We start from the raw sequence: 16,768 nt of genomic DNA on the forward strand, positions 1-16,768 counted from the left end.
TCCCAGGCATTTGAAAAAGATCACGTGAGTTGAGTGAGTTCGTGTGACTGAGGCAGAAAGAAAAATGCTTTGATGCCAAATTTGTTACCCTGTGGTCCAGTTACCTGGGCACGTGGGCACCTCCCCCATGAGCTTTGGAGGTGGGGACCATTCTCCCTGTCTAATGCCCACACTTTCTACTCAGGACCACCGCAGTGCTGATGGGCTCACAGTTAAATGTTTAAATGTAAGAATGAGTGTGTTTTCATCAAGAACTCCCATAAGACCTCTGTGTAAAGGGTGCAAGACTCTGCTGGACTGTGCTCCGGGGCAGTGGGCCCGGGCACAGCATGCAACGATCAAATCCAAGCATAGCCCCGCATGGTGTTCTTTTCTCCACTTAACTGGAATCCAGTACCCAAGGGTGGTTTTATGTTATCAGATTGGGCCATATTATCTTCACCATAAAGAACTGCCAGTCTCCTAAAGATTAGTCATAAAATGCTAAACATTTATTTACTCATTTGTGCATGTTTGAAAAATATGCAATGGTCAGGACACGATGCTATCAGGAGGCAAATGCAGACATAGTGTTTGGCCACTAGGGGCAGGCAGCTTGGGCAACGGGGAAAATAGTTATGAAATAGGGCGGAAAGTGATAAATGCCCTCCAAAAAATACCAGCAAAGTGGTATGGATACTCAGAGGAAGGGGAGCTCATTCTGGTGAGTGAGCGTTTATACATAAAGCAAACCGACTTTCTTTGTCATCTAGGTGACAACCTGCAAACAGCCATTACTGTGGCGAAGAATTCTGAAATGATTCCTCGAGGGAGCCAAGTGATCCTCATCGAAGCCAGCGAACCAGGAGAGTTTGTTCCTGCCTCTGTGACCTGGCAGCTTGTAGACAACCAAGAGAATGGACCTGGGAAGAATGTGAGCAAATGTTAGAAGGCCCCTTTGCGGCTTGGTCTGATGGTATACAGCCCTGGCCCCCGGGCAGACTTCTCTCAGTATCACAAGTCATCACAGCAATAATCCCTCAGTTTGTCCAGAGCTTAACAGTTTGCAAAGCATTTAGCATTTCCACCAGCACTTCTCAGCCCTGACTGCACACAGAAATCACCTGGAGGATGATTAAACTTCCAATGCCAAGCTCTACTGATTAAATCAGAATCTCTGGGCTGGGAGCTGGCATCAGCCCTTCCTCCCGGTGATTCCAATGGGCGACCATGGTTGAGAACCACCTATTTACATTCATAATTCCCATTTAATCCTCATAGTTACCCGGTACAATTGAGCAAACTATTCATTTTATGAATGAGAAAACTGAAGCCTAGGGAATTAAGCTTGTCCAAAACACACAACTGGCAAGTTGCAGAGCAAGGAATCGAATTCAAGTCAGTTTGATTCCACCCAAATCCATAGGCATTTAGATTGTGCTCTACCTTTAACATGCAGTTAACAGATGTCAGCTTCTCTAGAGAGTAAGTTCCCTGTATACTTGTGAATAGACAGCTCTTTCATATGAAGGGAATGGCTGCAGCCTGACATTCCATCACTAAATGCAGCACCTCTGTCTTTGTGAATTCACAGAGATGGTCCGCCAGCTGATAAGTTACACAAATGCTCCCTTCCTCTAGGTTGAACAGCCCTTTGGATTGTTAAGTGTAGAGTAGGTCTTTGTTCAGTATATAAACAGCATGACTGTACAGAGTGGCTCTGCCTAACCCTTGTGAATGGGTACATTAACTTGGCTCAAACCCTGTTGCGCGGGCTGTGAACAATGGTAGCTCTCTATACTTTCAGCAGATTTCTGGTGCTTATTTCCTCACAATCCCACTTGCTTCTACATCAATACCATATTGCCTCGATTTCACTATGTGGTGAAACCTGGGTCCTTACTAATCTTTAATAGTCCACTGACACTACCCATTCATGAACTTAATACCCATACTGAAGTTTTGGTAGTTGCTGGGAGAAGTGACATCACAGTCATAGGCTTTCCTCCTCCTCTCTTGCTCCCTCCCACCACACTTTCTCTCTCCCCTTTCTAGTAACAGCAAAAGGAATCCTGTCCCTGCCTTACAAGGAATGCTAGAGCAAGTCTTTTGTTGGCCATTTCACAATGGGGGTCAGAAGGGGAGAGGGTAGATCTCCTTGTCTTCCAATTCAATACATCAAAATATGTTTTCTTTCAAATGCAATGATTTCCCTAAGATGAATTCCTCTAATGAATACATTTTTCTCACCTTTTTACTATTTAAATTTAGAGTCCTACACAGATGTAAGGCCTTCTGAGAAATGTTGCATGAAAAACCATTATCACCTATCGACATTACAAGTGCTTATGCATCCATCAGATGCTTTCCTTAGGGCCGAGCCAGGTGGGACTGAGCCAGTGATGAGGGACATTGACAGGTGAAAGACAGGAAGAAAGGATTTCAGAAAAGGAGTGGTGCTGCTGCATTTGAGCAGAGATATCTGGGCACCATAAAGGAACAGGTTACCTTTGGGAGGGGGAGAAGGCAGGGGCTAATAGGAGTTAGGTTCTGAAAAGAGTGCCTATTTTACAGTGAAGACATTAGTGCATGATTCTTGAAGGAATTAATCTCAAGCAATCTTAGGGATTAAAAGTTTGCATGATGGGCAGCAGAAAGAGGAGGGAAGAATGTTCCTGTTCTTCTTGAAATCACTAATTGGTACCTGGGAACATATTACCTCCCAGGATAGAATCTAGAGCATCATGTTGCCAATAGTATCATATGTTCATATAATTTTGGGAGACGTTTTGAGTGTCTTCTTCATGTAAGTCTAAGTTCCACGGGTAAATTATACATTATGTGTTTGCTGGCCCTCACATGGATATGAAACATGACTATGAGTCTACCCATAACACATAGGGAAGAAGAGACGTTCTTAAAGAGCTGATGTGGAAATGATACCTTTCGATTTTAGGAAACCTACATTAACATTGGAAACGGTTCAGTGCCTCCTGGAGAAAAAGGGAGCTGTTATCATTTCGCAATGAGTGGGAAATCATTCCAAGTGCTATTTCAGCATTTCAACAGCTTGCTTCCAAAAGTAAGTGCTGGAGAAATGAAGTGTTTTGTTTTTCTCCTCAAATCAGTGAGACAAAAAAAGGGGAAGAGAATAGTGAAGGTGATGATCACTGAGGTTGCCTCAGAGTTAAAAAATCAACACCCTGACAGCGGTACCGCCCCTTATGAGGTTTCCTGGCCCTGCCCACCCCACCTGATCGTGCACATGCTCATGGCCTCCTCTTTAGAGTGTGAGTTCTGGTACTGTCTCTCACCCTTGCCCAGGAAGGAGAACCTCCAGACAGTTCCAAACATGCTGCCTGTTTTATGGGTCAGCTTCTCCCTGAAAGCCACCATCTCATGTCAGGATGAGCTTTATTCCCCTTCCTGTCTGGATTCTTGATTTAGAGCAGAGGAAAGAAAAACCCCATGGTTTATTTTCAAAATCATTTGTTATCGTGTCCTCTGTGTGTCTACTTTAAAATAGCGCCGTGCAGGGTTTTGTTGTCAGTGTGAAGGAGATAAGTGGAGCAGGAGCCCAGGGCAGCAACCATCTGTTAGCTGTGTCTTGAGAATTCTGTTGTCTTATCCATCAAGGACCATAGAATCTAGACCCCAACTGCTTGCAGAAAGCTGTTAGTCTAATTTCTCATTGTAGAGATGGGAAAGCTGATACTCATTGAGGTTAAGTCACTTGAAGGATTGAGCAGCTAGTTGGGACAGAAGCTTATTTCCCAACTCCCTATCTATTGCTCCTTTCTCTGTCCTTTCTCTGCAATTGTAGAGACAAGGCTTAGTAAAAAGAACTGTATTTCCTTAAGCATTTTTATCCCATTTGCTCTGTTGTTTTTTAGTTATTATTATTAATTAGAGGTTATCCCATCTTGGAAAAAAATGGCCTAGAAAGTAATGATGGAGTGCTGAAAGCAAAAGTTAAATATTAACGGATTAAATCCCCTTATTCCCTTTTCTGAAATTTGTTCTATGACATACTACCCAATACTATTTTAAAATGGCAGCCAGAAACGATTTCTCAGGGCCATTCTTTTATTTAAAAGTGTTCTTTCTAATTTTATTGCAATAGTTGTTTTTTCCCTTTAGATTCTGGTAAATGGAACTGTTTTTGCAAGAATGTCTCCTGGGCAGAAATCAAACCTTGTTGAAGAATTTCAGAAATTAAAGTAGGTGTTGTTGCATGAAAGGATAGTGTATTTATTATCTACTATGTAACAAATTACCCCCAAACTTAATGACTTGGAATAACATCATTTATTATTTTACAATTCTGTGGGTCAGGAATCCAGTTGTGCGTAGCTGGCTCTTCTGACTCTGGGTCTTTAACAAGGCTGTGATCAGGTGTCAGTCAGTACTGCGGTCATCTCAGCATTTGAGGGCGAAGGATCTGCCACCAGCCTCGTTTGCATGTTGTTGGTAGGATTCAGTTCCTTGTGGGTGGTTGGAGTAAGAGTTTCAGTTTTGCACTGGCTGTTGGACAGAAGCCGCCCTCAGTTCCTTGCCACATACATGGGTCATTTCATAAGGAAGCTTAAGAAAGCGCTGCTGGCTTCCATAAGAGGGACAGGGAAGAAAAACCAGAGAGAGGTCACCATTTTTATATCCTCAGTTCAGAGTGACATCCCATCACTTTTGCTATATTTTCTTCATTAAAAGCAGGTCACTAACTTGGTCTGGCCCACAGTCAAGGAAGGGCATTATATAACATCATGACTACCAGGAGATGGGGATCACTGGAGACCATTTCAGAAGCTTCCTACCCCAGACAGCATTTGTTCTGTGGCCCATAAGGCATATCTTAGAGGAAGATAGCCTGCTTGGATGTAGAGAATAAAAACAGTAGGGGTTTATATAGCTCAGAATGACAGCAATGAGAAAGTGTGTGAGTTATCACCTAAAATTATTTGAGGTGGGTTCATTAGAAGATATGTGAATAATTTCAGGTCTTCTAGGAAAGGTGGAATGGCATTCTCACTGTGCTTGGCCTTGGCAGGGGATGGGTATAGGGGCCAAAGTGGGGAAAAAAGGTCTTTTCTTAGCTCCTTCAAAAATACAGATGACCAAGTCACATCAAAGTGAAACAGTTCTTCTTGAGACAAGACCTATCTATTACTTGCAATATGTTACAATTTCTGGGCTGCAGATTTCTGAAAAGTGAAAAGGAATAGAGAATAGTGAAACTTTAGATAATTGTTGATAAGTAGTAGGTAAAATCAACAGACTGCCTTTTACTATTATTTTTTGTTGTCCAACCATTCTCAGGGGAGTTTCAAAAAGCTGCCTATTAACTCCCATAATGCCTCAAGTCTGGGTTAGTAATCAGTGTCTAAAATGACTATTTCACTTACTTGGTCATTATATGATATTGCCTGACAAAAGTAATTTTACCCTTCTCAAATGCATGAGAAATTTTGCCAACTTAAATGCTTAAATTTGAAAAGCTATATTTCCCTAAGGACAAATCAGTTCAGGAAGATATACGCTGTCTCAGAATGAGCTGTCTTCTTAATTTCCCAATTTTCTTCTTCATGCCTTTATCATTGGCAATGTACATAAGGTTGTCTTAATTCTCTTTCTGAATTGAGGGGACACTGGAACACGTAAGACTCCTTGTGTGACATAGAGACTAGAGATGTGCTTTAAGCCTGGAGAAAGGAAACTGTTTTCAGGGACTGTGCATAGTTATGACATGTACATGAATGTATACAAGTGTTTATAAGGTGATTTTCATATGCATTAGCCAGATATTAGGTTGAACTATGTGAATTGTTTACATTTGACCATTTCAAACTATAACAATGTCCTTTTCTTTCTCAACTAATAATAAGAAAAATGTCTAAAAACTTCATTTTTTCCTATATTGACTTTGTTATTTCATGCACTTTTGGCAAATTGCAGCTGAGCTTTTAATAGTATTGTCATTAATCAATACGCATAATGTATTATTTACTTATACTAGAAAACAGAATGTGTCTCGAATTGGCAAATCCTTTTTCTTTGGCAACAGCTTTAATATTTACTCTTTTATTTATGTCACCGTGTTTGCACATCAAACTGGTATAATGGAAGCATATTATCTCATTTTCATTCAGAGATGTGTCAAGAATATGTGTATATATCTCCAGTCATATCTGTTAAACTATTTCCCAAACGTTTTCATCCTGGTGTCTGAACTCTAAACTCTCAGCAGCTGTCAACAACCAAAACACGGATGAATTAGGTTATGAATCTGTGTATTAGGTTCTGTGGAAAGTGCTATTGTTATGACTGTGCACCCTTAGGCTTGGCCTGGGTGGATATAATCCAACAGGCTTCTTTTGAAAGTGTGCGATCATCTTTGTAGAGGACATTGTAGTATCACTATCATTTCATGTGATCGATTGAAACAATTTAAATAATACAATTCCTCTGAGAATATTTATCTTAAAGTTATTTTCCTTAAGCCCGATTCCACATGTGTTCAGGACTCTCTCTCACACACACGCAGCACATTGCATGTAAGTTAGTTAGACGGGAATTATTCAAGTGAGGCGTGAAGCTATTAATTTTTCTTATCTTTTCCCCTGCAGTTATTATGTGGGCATGTGTGGAGATGGAGCTAATGACTGTGGGGTAAGTAGAAATTACTTCTACTAATGAAGGCAGTTCACTAATATCTCTCTTGAGAGATCCCAGTTTCTTGGGGTCTCTTCACCCTTCTGCAAGCAATCACTTGATCATTTTGCTATTTTTTTTCCTCCCTTTTTAATTCCCCGCTCCCCGTGACTTCTACCCCTGACCTACGGATGTTGCCATCTCCCCTTAAGAACTGGATCTCTGAAGCGGGGAGCCTCCTCCCATGTGCTCGCACCGGGCCTCTGGGGCCTGGCACCAAGGGGGAAGCCAGCGAATGGTCTGTGGCTCCACCTGGGGTGCGAACCCAGGACCTTCTACGTGTAAAGCAGATGTGCTAACCACTACACTATGGAGCCACTCCTCATTTTGCTGTTTATATTCAACTCTACCTGACTGTGGGTTGCAAGTGGAGAGGAGTAAAATGAGATGAGTTACTTCAGCTGTTTTCTGGCAATGCCTAGAATAACAAAGACAAGGGAGGGCTACTAAGACTCCCCTATTTTAGACCCAGAGTGACTTTACAAGACTAGCTGATTTAAATCTCTCATGTTACCGATAAAAAAAAAATTACCACAGGAAGTAAATTCTTTTTTTGCCCGAAGTCACACAGCTGATAAACTCTTAGTGAAGGAAAAGTTTAAAATTGATGATTAAAATTTCGAATTATGTATAAATTGTATTATTCCTGCCAAACTCCTATTCCAGGGTTAGTTTTTTACAGTTAGCTTTACTCCAAAAGTCTTATGCTCAGTGAAATCATGTATGTTACCTGCCATTGACTCCGTTCCAACTCCTGGTGACCCTATGAATAGGTAATGTTCAGACATCCTGTCTTTAGTAGTTCTGCTCAACTCCTATAGAGTCATGCTTGTGGCTTCTTTTATGGAGTCAATCCATCTCATAATTGCTCTTCCTCTTTTCCTGCTGCTATTTTCCAAGCACTATTGTCTTTTCCAAAGAACTTTGCTTTCTCATGATGTGCCTGAAGTGGGACAGCTTCAGTTTTGTCATTTTTACCTAGTGAAATTTGCCTAGTGAAAATTGCCAGTGATGTTTCATGCTTAATTAGCTCTAGGACCCACTTGTTTGTCCTTCTGGGGGTTCAGGGTATCTGCAGGGCTCTCCTCCAATGCCATATTTTAAATGAAAATGAAATTTTTTCTATCAGCTTTCTTCACTGTCCAATTTTTGTATCTGTACATAGTAATTGGGAATATGAGGGTGTGGATGACCTTAACCTTGATCTCCAATGACATGTCTATGCTCTTGGTGACCTTTCCTAATTCTTCCATTGCTGCCCTTCTGAGTTTTAGTCTTCTCTTGATTTCTTGTCTGCCTCTTCATTTAAATTAATGACTGAAACAAGGTAAGCAAAATCGGTAATAATTTTAATGTGTTTATAGACCTAAGTATTCAGTTATTATATGCTATAGGAAAATCTAAATTAAATGTTTTCAACAGATTATTTCTCATACACAATAGAAAGCAGTGCATGTATTATAATTTGAATTTCAAAGATATGGCTGAAACAATTGTCTACCTTGAAGATTTATGGACATAAAAAAATATTTCAGTAGCTAATGTGTAGAACAAGAAGTTAAAGAGGATTGCTTTGTATTTCCAAAGTCTATTAGATACTTAAGATCTGGATATTTGTTTTACTTCATTCTTAAATGTTTCCTTCAAAGTTCTGTGAAAAACCGTGTTTACTTATTAGATACTTAAGATCTGGGTATTTGTTTTACTTCATTCTTAAATGTTTTCTTCATTCTTAAATGTTTTCTTCAAATTTCTGTGAAAAACTGTGTTTATACTTAGAGATCCATTATGAATTTTTCTGCCTTATGCTCATGAAGAGAAGCAAGTTGTTATTCTGCTCTTCAAAATCTAGAATGAGTACTCATGCCCATTAATTATGTGGAATTTGGCACAAAACAAAGAAATCGAGTGCTAAAAAGGATATAGTCTCTGCCCCTAAAGAGTTTATCATCTGGTGGGAAAAGATTCATGCATAAAAATAACCCTAACATAAAGTAGATGGTCCTAAATTATATAATAGAGATACAGATATTAAGAGAGAAAAGAAGAAGAAGGAAATATTCTAATATTTATTGATCACAAATTTAGTATGTACTGGCTGTGGTACACAGGTACTTTGTAGTTCTACAGAGCTGCAGAAATACAAAATCTTATTTTATGCCCACACAATTCTTATAGGATTAAAGGCTTGCCAGCTTCCTGTTGGTCGCTATCTGCTATTTACACTCTTTGAATAGTCTTCAGTCTTCTTGAGAAATGAATTAGCCCTCATTTCAGTGCAGCAACACATGTCCTAGAATGTGTCGTTGATGAGTGTGATAAAGTCCCTGTTTCCAGTGAAGATGCTGTACGCCCCAAATTTTATCCCAGCAGTTAGCCGGTTGGCTGGATTTGGCAGCCCAGGGAAAGGTTGGTATTGGATAACTTGTCCTATTGTTCATGAAGATGGCCTTCCAAGTGTAAGAACTGTGATGGTGAAGGTCCCCGACAAATGTCCATCCAAATGCTGTCATTTTTTAAAATAGATTTCTTGACTTACTATTTCCATTTTCTTTTCACATCGATACCTCACAACAAATACACACGCTGCATGCACATGTGTGTGTGCGCACACACACACACACATACACGCACCACTCCTCTATCTCTGGATCATTGTTTAGTACACACCTCTTTAGTTGGTGACTTTTTGGATCAAGAGAGGGAGAGTATTCCAGGTAGAGGAACAACATAAACAGAGACCTAGGGGTGGAAGTGCATAATGTTATAAGCTCTAAAATGTGAGGAATAACCTCATAGTGTTTAAATAGTTAGAGCCTGACCTGAAGAGTCATGGGTATAATGTGGATTTATTGTTCCAGGCTTTGAAAATGGCTCATGCGGGTATTTCCCTGTCAGAGCAGGAGGCATCTGTGGCATCCCCTTTCACCTCAAAAACAGCCAACATCGAGTGCGTGCCTCATCTCATCAAGTAAGCAACTTCCTCTTCCAAATGTCACACAGAGGTATGGGGAAAGTGCTATTGGAGCACCAATTAAGAGAGCCATTAGTGCTGCTTGAGAATGCTGGTAAAACCACAAAAAAAGTGACTTGCTGAGCATTAAAGGATAAATGGCTGTGGCATGTGGACAGCTTAAAGGTAGAGTTGATATTTTGAAAGTAATTGGTTTTCTTACTTCTCTTCTTTATTTTATACTTTGGGTGCTTACTGGAACCTTTCTCTCAAGAGTTGAGGATGGGTGAAGAAGCAGAAAGGGAATATTCCACCAGATATCTTTCTCAAATAATGTTATGTCTGCAAAATACAAATTAATAAACATCCAAAATGATTGCAAAAAAACACTTTTACAACTGATTGGCAACAGTTAGGGAACAGGAGGGAATTAAAAACTTTATTACAGCTCCTTTACCTCCACTTCACTCTCTTTTCTGATGTTGTCTTTACTAATATTTTAAATGCAGTTAAGAATAAAACAATAGGTTCTACATTTTGTTCAAAATCTTATTCTCCTGTTGTTATCTGTGAGCTAACTTTGAATCATCTACATGGTCAGTGGTCTAGAAGATATCACCAAATCTTGGGTTTATACAAAAAAGACAACCATGAAGTTCTCCGGCATGTTCCTTGGGCAGCTGTTGACAGGAATCACTGACCTAAATGTTTCACACTTGAAATTCCATGCCTTTGTCTGGCTGCATACCGGCAAGACAGCTTGACACATCTCCCTGAACACTGGGTGGCTGCACCTGTGTCCTTCCACACCCTCCAGCATCATCATCATCTCCTTTGCCTCCAAAGCACTCCCCTTCTTAGCTCCCAGGTTCCTTGCTTCTAAGGATGGTCCTTAGAGTTGTTCATCTGGGCTCAGAAACTCAGAGTGCTTTGAACTCTTTCCTCATTTCCACTTCTAGCCAACTATCCATTATGTTTTGCTGATTTGTCTTTCAGAAACTCTTTACAAGCCCTTCTCCTACTATCTCTGTTACCTAACCCTGGTTCATGTCAAAGTGACTACAAAACAAGAGTGCTCAGGACCCTCACCCTAGTCCATGCTTTCCGTCATCAACACAACTCCTGGAGCTCTTTTTAAATATTGTGCTTGGAAATGTGGTGGATTAAGAATGAGACAGAACCTTGCCCCGGAGGACTTAACATTCTGATAAATAACATAGATAGATATAGATATAAACACAAAACAGAAAGTTCTGCCCGATAAGTGAGAGGTGCACAATAAATTAGCTTTAAATACATTAACATCTAAACAATACAGTAATCGTTCCAGTTATCCAGCATGATACTCTAGCCAGAGAGGAGGCTTCAGCAGAGGAGTTGCAACTTGAAGGCTAGATAGGACATTTGTAAACAGAAAGAATGTGAGAGGGATTTCCGGATAAGGAAAAGGGAAAGCCTCGTTTAGAAATGGGGTTTTAATTAGAGGGCGCAGGGGCCCAACAGCCCACTGGGCTAGAAGACTTTTCAGATGGGAATTGTGGAAGTTAAGCCGAAGCGCTGAGTGTAGAGGCCTTGCATAGGGAGTTTAAACTCTTGGATGGTTGCACACAGTGCTTGCTTGGTCCATCCAAAAGGCAGTGGCATCTGAACTTAAGATGCTCTTTCTCACGCATGTGCCCTGATGCATTTATAAATGCAATGTACTGTTTTAAAATACAAGTCATGATGTAAAATTTTTCTAGTGGCAGATGGTTTAATAAGACTTCAGGGTAGAAACTCTTAGCTTTTTTATTTCATAGATTTATAAAATTAGATGTGGTTCAGCTCTGTTAGGCTCATTGCACCCTTGCTCTCCTTGATGCACGCTTATTCCAGAGAAAACATCCTCCAGAGGGGTGATGAGGTATAGTTTTAGATGCATAGGTTCAGATCCATAGGTTTTCATTTTTATCCTTTGAAACACTTGTTATGATTCGAGTCCTTTAGGGCAAGAACTATACCTTATTCATTTCTGTGTCATTGTGCCTAGCACTAAGCTGCATACATCAGAGTACTCAATGAATGTTTGTAGAATGAATAAATAAATAAGTGAGCTGCTTAAAATTCATAATCATGTACACAACTGCAGAAAAGGATGAAATCACAAAGTTTATGTCATAAAATTATTCAGGCTTCATATGCTCTTCTCTTCCCAGCTTGTCTTTTGCTCCACTCTCTGTGCTGAAAATAAATGGTGGTGCTTCGTAGCCTGGCCCATCTCCCACCCGAACCTTCTCATCTTGCCTAGGGCAAAGTGGTCATTAGTTTGGCTTTTTAGGTTTTCTTTCTCATGCCTCTGTTCTGTTAACAAAGTCATCGAGCAGTGCAGGTGTCCATGTCACTAAGGACTGGAAACAAAGAGGATGTGGGCTCTCTCCTTTGTGGATCCTCTTCTGCCTGGACAAGAGGAGACTGCAAGAGGGGTTGTTTGCCCAGTTCCCAACACCCCCATCACACTACTACCTCACCTCATCTCCTTTGGCCTGTCATAATCCCTCAACCAACTGAACCTTAGCAAAAGGAATAATAGCTCAAACATAATTTTTTAAATGGGGGAATATTTACTTTTTATGTTGTAATTTTTACTGTGGTCTTTACCTCTTTTGATCTCCACATTGAATCAGATAATTACCCTGGGTTCTTCCTGAAGTATTGAAGCCAACAAAATCCATTTCATCTCAAATATTAGAGTCATATCCATACTTCCTAAAATGCAAGGGCACCCATCTTTTTCTTCTATGTCTCAAATAGACTCTAAGATACACCATTCAATTCTCAGGAAGCAAGTGTTGTTAGTATGTAATGAGTCACAGTCAAGGCAATGCTTTACATTTTGCACCTTATCATAATGTATTGTGTTTATAATGTATGTGTTAGTCTCTTAATTCACTGAAAGCGTGTTGAAAATAAAGACTGGGCCTGAATTATTTATATCCTCCATGACTCTTAGCATGATGCTGGTACCTCATAAGCACTAAATAAAGGTGAGTGCATAAATTAACGAGTGAGGTAATAATTGAAGGTGAGAAAAAATGAATGAGTGAGAAATTAAATAAATAATTGAGAGGACGAATAAGTGGTTAAGTGAATGCATATGAACAGACTATTAAAAATTAAACTCTTTTTGAAATATAAAGGAGACTGAGAAATGTGCATCATACATAACCAGTTATTTTTATTTTTCTTAAACAGAGAAGGCCGAGCTGCTCTGGTTTCATCCTTTGGGATATTTAAATACTTGACCATGTATGGCATAATCCAGTTTATTGGTACATCACTGCTCTATTGGGTATGAAGTAAAATAATTTCTTTCTAGTTCTAATTGTATTTACATCCCTCGTTTATTCTTTTGGGTGCAGCTCCGACACAGGATTTAATGTTTTATAAATAAATGACATTTCTCAAAATAGATGCCTATAAATTGGGAACTTGGTACAACTGTGCATGAAACATAGAGCTAGAAATAAATAGATGTGGCTCAGTTTTCTAGGAGTGTTGTTTTTCTCTAGATAACCTGAGACATTTGACCTCTTCAAGTCTCTATTTCTTCACTTGGATTATAAAGAGAGCTTTAGAGCAGCCTAAATATAACTCAGCAGGAAATGGATCAGTTGCCAACTGTGAAATATTTTTGACCAAAGACCTAGAAGGGATACAAAGAGAAGGAAGTTGTTGAATTTGACTTTGAAGGATTCGAAAGCTATGAAAACTCCCATACTGAAGCTTTACTTCTGAAGCTGCCCAGAACTTACATACTTAAGACACATCATTAGTAAAGGATTAGCAATTTTTTTTAAAATCAAAAATGAAGGCTTTTGAAATTAAATGATAAAAATAAACATGTAAGAACTAATTAGCTGTATGGAAGAAATATGTTTCCATTGAAAGTACTCTTCATTAGTTCAGTCATAACTTGCTCTACAGTAAAATGTTCAAATAGGCACGGGGACCACTTCTGGGAGGAAATTAGTTTACTGCTTTTCTGAGACAATTGAGAGGTGAATGAGAGGACTATTGGACTCCAATGTCTAACAGGCTGGTGATTGCAAGGATCACACACACAAAGGGTTAAGGTGCTACCAGGTAGACAGAAACAAAACCTGGACTGGGAATCAGGAAACCTGGATTCAAGTTCTGCCTTTAGCACTGAAAGCAAATTAGATCTTGCCCTTTGCCAAGCCTTTATCTGCTTCTGGGAAGTTAGACTGGCTTGTTCCAAAGCCTCCAGAGTTTTATGAATGCTGCTCCTAGAATGAAAACTAAAGCTGCCTTTGAAAATTTCTCTCTGTTCCATCACACCCTGAATCTAAATCATTTTACTATTTTGAGCCGAAAATGAGAGAAGAGGATATAAGAGAGGAATGTAAAAAAGACAGGATGAGAAGGACACTGAGGAACCATTTGCATCCTCCCAAAAATAGGAAAGTAGAACTGTAGTTTCAAAGTCTTCATGGATAGAATTGAGCTACATTCTACACAGAAGCCATTCACTCTGAGGGTCTTGATGTAAATAAGAGTGTTCCTCAAAGACCTTCACCCAGAAACTTCTGGGCCTTGGGTTCACCCTCAAAGAGGCCAGAAATATTTTTCATTTGCATAAATCTGGTCTGTAATGTGTTCAGGACCGTATTATAATTTAGTGCTCAATCAACAGCTTGCAGCAGATAAACAGATCTGGCTGCAAAAGGTATTGCAAGGTAAGTTCCTAGAAACTAACAGGTTGACTTTTATTTTGAAACACTTCAACTCGATAAATGTGAACTTAAAAGAAGTTCTATGTCTATACAAGCCTTAGAAAGGCAGGATTACCAGACTGAAGTCTTCAGGGGGTTTACTTAGGGTAGAGGCACTTGTTTAATTTGTGAAAGTGAATAATGCCAAGAGAACTCTGGTGTGAACTCAATCCATGAATAAGGATGGAGAGAAACACCTGTTGAATGATTCTAGTCCTTAATTCAAATGTTGTTTAAAGTTCCCAGAGGAACTTTTAGGCTTTAGTATCTTATGTTAAGAATTCAACTATCCAGGCTAAGACTATAGCTGTCAGAACTACTGTGGCCAATAGGAGGATGTTTCTCAATTGACTGACCCTCGTTGGTGATATGGAATTAAGTTAAACCCTGGGAAAATAGTGATCTGGTTTCATTTTCTCCAGTGAGATGTTAAAATCCTAAGTCACTTTCTTCTTAAAGAGGAGAGAAAAATAGCGGTTGCTTCTGACTACTTTCAAAAAGAATGTTGGCAATGATAAAAATGATACAATGGCAGAAGCAACACTTAAAGTTACTTTTCTTTTCTTTTCAGCAACTGCAGCTTTTTGGGAATTACCAATATTTGATGCAAGATGTAGCCATTACCTTGATGGTCTGTTTAACAAGTAAGGTCTTTAGCAAAGTAAACTGTATTGTCTGTATTTATCCCTGAAATTCTAGAAATATTCACACAAATAAGAGGTTCTGAGAAAAATGAAACTTAACTACTAAAACCTCATTACCTATGAATTTTTTGGAAGTTCAAAAAAGTTTTGGTGTTGAGGGTAAATTAAAGCTTCAAGTCCTCAGACTTGGCATTAAAATATCCTGAGAGCAAATAGGTTTGAAACATAAAATTGTCAGTATACTCTGAGTTCTCTCTAGGTTTGTGCCTTGTACACAGAAAAATGTACAAGAAATCTAGAAAGAGAAATCTTTAAAACCCAAAGGTCACTTTCCATTATTCAGCTATGCTTCATGTTGACGTGAAACCAGATTTTTACTAAGTCTTTTATGTATGAGAACAAATGCTAGCATTATATTCTGGTGGGATTCATTCAAAAGCAAGGTGTGGCTCACAGCAGCTATGGCTCATTTCCTTCCTTGCAGATGACACTGATAAAGTATTTCCTATCAAAGAACTCAGAGCTCGATACTAACTCTTAATAAGTGAGAAAGGTGACTCAACAGAGAGCAAAGAAAAAGAATGACATTGTCATTTCTTTTTCTTCATTCAACAATGAAAGTGTTATGAAAAATAATAGATAAAATATCAAGCAATGCAGGATATTAATAACCGTGAGAATTTCATGTAGTATTTTAAAACATGAAACCAATATTAAAGTCATCTATTGTATCACCCCAAGACAAAATTTATCAGTATAAGAGATGTAAGTAATATCAATTTTAATTCTTAGAGTTGAAATGTCTACTCATAGCCCATTAACATATTTTTCTATGTATTGGTAGTCACATGATTGGATAATTTTGAATCAATGATATTTTTTCTATAATATTGTATGTTTTTAAGTAATTTCCATGAGTTACTTGTGAACTTGGTCAATGATGCTAAAAAGAAAAAAGAACTCTGGGAAGTTCCAAGAGCTAAACTAGCAGTCAGTAGAATGAAGGTGAAGGCCATGGCCATCCTCCACCACTCCATATCTCTGCAAATTTTGGCAAATTATTTATGAAATAGATAACTTCCTCCTATGAACCATCCTCATAGTGTTGTGAAGATCAGATAAAATAATGCATGTAAAGTGTATAATGGTGTCCTATACACCATCAGAACTGATTGCAAAATGAATATCATGCTGTACCTATCCTCTATCTTCTTTTGAGATGACTAAGTCAGTGAGCTCTTTAAAAAAATTAGACTGTGTACAAGTAGATTGTCATCCTGCTTTGCCTCAGGATTGCTAGATGAACTTGAGCAAGTTGTTTTGAGCTTTTACACACTTAATTCCATGATATTGGTTATGAATTTGACTGCCATTGTGATAAGCATACTTTACTCTTTCCCACTGAAATAGCCTGTTGATCCTCATGCCTGTTGGTCACCTTATGAAATTTAGCCTCTCATCTCAGGGTAGGCTCAGTGGGAAACTTGAGATAACTCAAGGCGGGATAATTATTATCAGTGGGAGAAAAAGTGTTAAAAGGGTAATAGATCAGAAGCATAATGCTCTAAGAGAATAATAGCACTTTCTCCAAATATTATTCAAGTATGTAGCTGGTTCAGTAAATGGGCTGGACTCAGGGTAGATTGGTCAAATGAGAAACAGAGTTAGGAAACAGCTGTTTTTTTTACCCTCTGCCTTCAAACGCTAGTGCT

General features: G+C 39.0%; 1 protein-coding gene across 1 annotated transcript in view; it reads left to right on the forward strand.

Annotated features, from left to right (window-relative positions):
- Positions 1-16,768, forward strand: part of ATP13A5 (ATPase 13A5) — a 109,531-nt gene that overhangs the window by 75,687 nt on the left and 17,076 nt on the right. Inside the window, exons 19-25 of the mRNA XM_011383325.1 lie at positions 753-913; positions 2,936-3,061; positions 4,120-4,199; positions 6,603-6,645; positions 9,549-9,658; positions 12,872-12,968; positions 14,984-15,056. Coding sequence (XP_011381627.1) covers positions 753-913; positions 2,936-3,061; positions 4,120-4,199; positions 6,603-6,645; positions 9,549-9,658; positions 12,872-12,968; positions 14,984-15,056 — 690 coding nt within the window. The remainder of the gene's footprint in view (positions 1-752; positions 914-2,935; positions 3,062-4,119; positions 4,200-6,602; positions 6,646-9,548; positions 9,659-12,871; positions 12,969-14,983; positions 15,057-16,768) is intronic.

The sequence above is a fragment of the Pteropus vampyrus genome, unplaced genomic scaffold (genome assembly GCF_000151845.1).
Source record: "Pteropus vampyrus isolate Shadow unplaced genomic scaffold, Pvam_2.0 Scaffold14, whole genome shotgun sequence".
Classification (NCBI taxonomy): domain Eukaryota; kingdom Metazoa; phylum Chordata; class Mammalia; order Chiroptera; family Pteropodidae; genus Pteropus; species Pteropus vampyrus.